General features: G+C 39.2%; 1 protein-coding gene across 1 annotated transcript in view; it reads left to right on the top strand.

Annotated features, from left to right (window-relative positions):
* The first annotated feature begins 868 nt into the window (after window positions 1-868).
* Window positions 869-7057, top strand: part of GIMD1 (GIMAP family P-loop NTPase domain containing 1) — an 11055-nt gene continuing 4866 nt past the window's right edge. The window contains exon 1 of the mRNA XM_018554486.1: window positions 869-1255. Coding sequence (XP_018409988.1) covers window positions 869-1255 — 387 coding nt within the window. The remainder of the gene's footprint in view (window positions 1256-7057) is intronic.

Genomic DNA, 7057 nt, shown 5'->3' with positions numbered 1-7057 from the left:
AATAAATCAACCCCTTAACGTTAGAAAAGCTCATGTTAGCAGACAATGGTGGATGTGACAGATTTGGGTGCTTTCCATGGCTTCAGATAACATTACAAGTAAGCAATTGTAGTGGAATGTATCTTATTTCATTTACCTTCGTTAAGTTAACATATACATTACAATATGAAAGTGTGGCAGTTTGTTAGTGTTTGCTGAATTAATTCTGCTATTATTATGATACTGCCTTGTTAAAAACACCACTATATAAAACATATATGAGGGGAAATTTATCAAAACTGGAGCAGACAGAATCTGGAGAAGTTGTCCATAGTAAGCAATCAACTTTTCGCTTTAGTTTGTTCAGTAAACCGGTAAATAAAAGAGTGAAGCTGATTGGTTGCCATAGTATATAATGGCAATAGTATATAATGGAGTAGCACAGCTACTCCAGATTTTGTCTATTCCAGTTTAGATAGATACATTGCCCTCATAGTATTGTAGTATGTCCTCAGACAAGGATATGGTTAAAATGTAATAAGATTACAATGTCACATTCAGTTATTCTTTTGCTCACACTGCACAGCATATATCCACTTTTCACCATAGGCAATGTAGGTTCTCTGGTCACATTGTAAATCGGGCTGTAAAATGTCAAGAGGACGGGGACCTATATATTTTTTTTACATTGTTTTTGAAAAGCATCATAAAATAGTCCTCACATGTCCTCAGGAAGTTGTGTTGTTATGACCAATAGTCCTACATCTAACGGCTTGGCATCAATCTGGTCATTTATAGGTGTTCTTTGGATATAACCTGCAAGCCATAAATCCTGAGGTTGCTGATATTAACATCTGTCCTGTGATTACTCTATTTTGACAGAGTAGAAATGGATGGTAATAATGAGATCACCATTAATCTGCTTCTACTGGGAAAGACGAAATGTGGTAAGAGTTCTCTCGGAAACAGCCTGCTGGGAAGTTATGAATTTGAGAGCAAGTTTTTCCCACACTCCGTGACCAAAGACTGTCGACTGTGCAGAACGCGAATGCCCAATTTTGCTCGTCGAATGGGGAGGGAGCTGGGCCTACAACTGCAGGTGCTAGACACACCTGGTATCCCTCATAGCAGCCTGAGCCAGGACGAGGTGAAGAGGAGAGTGAGAAAAGCCCTCTCGCAGTACTTTTCGCAAGGGTTACATATGGCCCTACTTGTCCTAAGGGCAGACATTCCACACTGCGAAGAAGATAACCAGCACACTGTCAAATTAGCCGAGGTAATTCGTGTAATGAGATGAGTAATTTCTATCACTTTCTAAGGGTGAGCAATCCTCTCCCCCGTCTGTTTTGTATGCATGTCTTTATCAATTTTTTTGACAAACTGAAGAATGGAGACATGGAAATGTGTAGCTGTTATACATTCCACTGACCAGGCCCTGCAGATTTGCAGTTTTATCTTTAATCCCTTATCGGGAAATCTGCCTTGTCCATGTTTCAAAAATCTTGTATGAAATTAATTGCTGCCAGATGAAACAGCTAATACGAGCTCTATCTTACTTATTCCCAGTAAGGCCAGGCCAGGTTACGCTATTCACATACACCCTGTCAAAGGGTATTAGGGTGCTGAAACGGAGACAGAAAGCGCTGGACGTGTTGAAAAATCAAATTCCTGACCTTTTATGTTGTAATGGTGTTATTCCTAAATGGTTTTCCAAAAACATAGAGGGTGATGTTTGCATGATAACTGGAAAATTATATCGCACCTTGAAACAACATTAGTGGTAAATTAGAATTTAAATATGAGAATATATATGCACACACAGTCTTATATCACTCATACTTTTACAGGTCGCAGATTCCCACAGCTCTCTATTACTTACTCATCTCTGGGGCCTATTCAGCAGATTGGAATGTCTCTAACCACAGGCAGTAGGAGCTTTGGCTGCTAGGAGCATTTCTATGATGTTAAAAAGACAAAAGCTGTCATGTTAATCCTATGAGTGTCACTGCAATCACTACAGAGTGGGCCCTTAGTACAGAGGGATTGGCGGCACAGCATCTCTACTTCTGTATCAATACATCATATTTATGCAAGGGAGGTATGCAGTACTAGGAGATATGGCTGCATTTTTTTAAAAACTAGGAAATTCATAAATAATTATACAGTATATACACCTCTTCAATTATGGAAGGAAAGATAAGCGCTGCAACATTTTTGCTTTGTATGGAATGTAGTACATTTCTGTAAATTATAGTGTCAGAGATGGCTAAAATTAAATATGACATCGGCTAGGCATTTTGGGGTCACTTACTTTAAAATAATAATTTACGGTATTACTATCTAACCACCAATCTGATTCAAACGTTATGATTCTGAGAGTAAGTGCCATACTAGTATCTGCTTTTAAGACTTGGAATGAGACATGGATTGATATAGAAATTCAACTTGATTCTGTTGCAATTTTTTAGTCTTCTTCTGCTTCTTCTTGTGTTGTTAATGCTGAGATCTATTTTTGAAACCTGTTTACCACAGAGTATTTCTGATAAGCACTTACCAACCTAGACAACGGTATTTTAATAATTTGTCATGGTTGTTCTGCTTTTTAAAAACCTTTAAAAAACTTTCAGATTCCAACGGTCAAGTTTCAGTCTGAATGGTGGCTATATACAATATAAAGTTCTTGCTGATACATGATGACTACAAAACTAACTGCCATTACAGTTGGAAAGCTAACAGCTGCCATTTATATGACTTGATTTCTAAAGCATGGAATACCACTTTACTTTATGTTACTGTATTATAATGCTGCCTACAGTTCTATAAAGGGGAATATGATGGTGCTCTCAGCTCACTCAGGTTTCCAGACGGCAGTGCAGTGATGGATAATGGCAGACTTTGTTTCCCATTTCCAGCAAAGTTATTGGAAAAGACATGCTTTCATGGCAGTATTTACAATGTAAAGATATGGTCAGCAGAACAGGAAAGAAACTCATCAAGGATCTACAGTAATCTACAATTTGGAATTTCCTTTCTTTTAGTTAATTACACTCCCTACATGATGTAATAGTTGGCTTTTCAGCTGCTGTTTTTCACTATAATTGCAGATGCCGGGAGTCCTTTAGCTGCAAACAGTATAAAACCAGAGGATGTGATTGCAGAACTCAAGACAAATAGGACATTCCTTGACATTGTGTAATATAAATTGCAATACCCCACCTGAATAATTACATGGCTCCATACTGTCCTCATACTTTGCCTTTCTCTGAGCATCACTACAGCCTGTACAGATTCTCTTAATAATATGGATTCTGATCAGATGTGAAAGAGGAGACACTGAAACTTTGGTTTCTTCTTTGCTAAAGGTTTAAAAGGAACAGGCTAATATTGGTGCATAAGAGCAAAGACACTGTCAACAGACTCCGACAGCACACAACAATGCTGAAATGACTCCGAATGGGTCCTGGGGCCGAAGCTAGCCGAAGGATCGGCCGAAGCTACGGCCAGATCCCTCGGCAGCTTCGTGAATAGACCCCATTGTGACTAAGGGATGCCTACAACTGTAGAAGCCCAATCTAACACTTGTCTGCTCACTTTGCAAATGTATTTTCCCTTAGTTTATTGGAGGAGTTGACGCTCTGCTGACTTCCATCATCCAATCAAGTGCAAGCAAAAATACTGTTTTTTGCCCTTAGCAAATTAACCCCATAGTCCTGCAGCTTAGTAAGTTTTTTAGGATTCTTCTGCTCCAAGGTAGTACTGCTATAACTTAGCTTCTGTTGAATTGGTAAAGAATCCTTGGGAACTGGAGACTCTGTGGACTCCTCTTTAGGAGGTTCCATTGCATTCTGACTGAATACAAAGCTTGCACATTTTATAGTTTCCTGACCAATCAGGAAGCTGGGAGGCGGGTCATGATGTGCCGCCCGGCTTCCTGATTGGTTAGGAAGCCAGGCTGCCTAGCAACAAGTGAAGCCGCGAGGCGGGTCATAACCCCTGCTGGCTTCCTGATTAGAAAAAAAGCCAGCTATGCCACTGAAAAAAAAAAATCAGCATTTTCATTCATTTAGATCATGAAAATGAATACCTCATGTCAATTGTATGTGTTATTTGTTTAGGTAGATGACATTTATCTGTAGGCAATATTTCAATCAAGATCTACAGGGTTATTCACAAAAGGGTGAAGAGTTTGGAGAAGGCAGGAGAAGTGAACAATCTAGGACAACATAGCCGATTTGGAAAAATTCTCCAATTCAGCTCACTTTCCAGTTCAGCTGTGTTGTCCTAGATTATTCACTTACTTTTTTTGTACTTTTTCAAAGGATTATATACTGTATTAATATTACAAATATTATTATTGTTATTAGTTTGAACAGATTGATTTTGTTTAATTTGACTTTACCTTAAATCATACCACACTGTAGTAGTTGTTCATGCAGAAATACATGAAATACCAGCAATTTTACCTCCAATGTACAGCTGTGCATGCACTGTACAGCGCTGTGTATGACACAAGCATCAATCAGGACACAGGAATATAATTAAACAACAAGCAAGAACAGGAGTATTTGGCCTTCACAATAGCTGGAGTGATGTCTATATCTACACATGTACAGGTGAAACTCGAATAATTAGAATATCGTGCAAAAGTAATGACAGTAATTGCTGCAAAAGGGGCCCAAACCAAGTACTGAGTACATATGCATGCTTGTACTTTTCAGAGGTCCGATATTGTTCTATGTACAATCCTTGTTTTATTGATTGCATGTAATAATCTACTTTTTTGAGGTTGTGGATTTGGAGTTCTTGGGGTTTTCATGAGCTGTAAGCCATAATCATCACAATTATGACAAATCACGGCTTGAATTATCTTGCTTTGCATGTAATGAGTCTATCTCATATATTAGTTTCACCTTTTAAGTTGCATTAGTGAAATAAATGAACTTTGCGCGATATTCTAATTATTCGAGTTTCACCTGTATAGGCCAACAGCAGTAGACTACATGCCACTTTGGCCAAAATGCTCTGCTACCCTGTATTAATAAAAATTAAAATCATCCAGCAGAGTCTTATTCAAAATGGATGGAGCCATGAAGGGTTTAAAAACCAACTTCAAATGTGTAGCGTGGAACATTTCCAATGATGTCTATATACTGTCGACCAAATGAACTATGTTCAAAATAAGAAATTTAATGTAGCTAAACATCTTAATTTTTCTAAAGTTTGTGCACTTTCTAGTTGAACATATGTTCATATTGCAGTGTCTGTCGACTCTGTGCCAGAACCATACTGTATTGGGTTTCATCATTTCCACAATTTGTTTGAAAGTGAAAACATTCTTAAAGATCATGAAATGCGAGTCGTGCTTTCATCTTTCTGGATACAATCATTTAATCACATGGTAGAAGCAGTCGCGACACGTGATCACATCCTGCCTTGTCAACTTTCTGTATATGTATTATTTGATATGAGTACTTGCAAGCTTCACAATGTGCACCCTCAAATAAAATATGATTTTTTAAATGTGTTGGAGCAGTTTGAGAACAAGCATGAGACTCCTGTCTAACGTGCTCTAGAGAACACTGAGGTTACCCACATTGCACTGCTCACGTCATGGTAATATTCTCCCAAAATGTTTTTTGGGCATGTCTAGAAAAATGGAATTTATATGTATTTTTTTTTTTTTACAGTTAACGTGTTGTGTCTGCTCTCACATTCTCTGCTCTCATGCTGTTAGCTTTTAATAGTCATAGTGACACCCATAAGGACATCATATCCTTCCTCCTCAATAATGCCCTAAAAGGCTGTAACATTGGTATTATTATTAATAATGATAACTTCCTATGAAATTAAAGAACCTAAAATTGGTAAGAACCAGTTCGCACCTCTGCATTGCGCTAAATGCATGATTCCATGCATTTTGCGCATGCTGTCACAGCGCACCATACCATGCAGTAGATGCATTGCCGTTCATTTGAATGGCACCCCAACACACCTCCTGGTGGATGCACTACTTTTTTCCCCCACCACATTGCATAGTATTGTGGTACCATGCATTGTTCTGCACTGCGGGAGCTGCATTGGGGTGTCATGCAAATGAATGCCAACAGCTTATGTATCACGCTGCTTTACAAGTAAAACATATGGCACTACTTTTTGTGTATGTTTTTTGAACTGTAAAAGCTGCCTGTGTCAACAGCACACTGGAGAGCCAGACCACTACTCTTACACAGAGCGCAGCAGTCTGAGTCTCCAGTGGTCTGACACTCCTCCTGCACAGTGCTCTAGTCAACAAGGCCTGCCTGTTTATCAAGTACAAAACTTGAAGGTTCAATGTGGCTTTAACCCTAACTGAAGCACATTTATTTATTATAATGAAAGTAACATATATATACAGTGGGGCAAAAAAGTATTTAGTCAGCCACATAATTGGCATCATAGGTAGACCTCAACTATGAGAGACAAAATGAGAAAAAAAATCCAGACAAATCACATTGGCTGATTTGGAACCAATTTATTTGCAAATTATGGTGGAAAATAAGTATTTGGTCAATATCAAAAGGTCATCTCAATACTTTGTTATATATCCTTTGTTGGCAATGACAGAGGTCAAACGTGTCCTGTACGTCTTCACAAGGTTGGCACACACTGTTGCTGGTATGTTGGCCCATTCCTCCATGCAGATCTCCTCTAGAGCAGTGATGTTTTGGGGCTGTCGCTGGGCAACACGGACTTTCAACTCCCTCCCAAGATTTTCTATGGGGTTGAGATCTGGAGACTGGCTAGGCCACTCCGGGACCTTGAAATGCTTCTTACAAAGCCACTCCTTCGTTGCCCGGGTGGTATGTTTGGAATCATTGTCATGTTGAAAGACCCAGCCACGTTTCATCTTCAATGCCCTTGCTGATGGAAGGAGGTTTGCACTCAAAATCTCAGGATACATGGCCCCATTCATTCTGTCCTGTACACGGATCAGTCGTCCTGGTCCCTTTGCAGAGAAACAGCCCCAAAGCATGATGTTGCCACCCCCATGCTTCACAGTAGGTATGGTGTTCTTTGGATGCAACTTAGCATTCTCTCT

This window comes from Nanorana parkeri, unplaced genomic scaffold (genome assembly GCF_000935625.1).
Source record: "Nanorana parkeri isolate BGI_ZX_2015 unplaced genomic scaffold, ASM93562v1 scaffold161, whole genome shotgun sequence".
Lineage (NCBI taxonomy): Eukaryota > Metazoa > Chordata > Amphibia > Anura > Dicroglossidae > Nanorana > Nanorana parkeri.
This window is presented reverse-complemented; position numbering and strand designations above follow the sequence as displayed.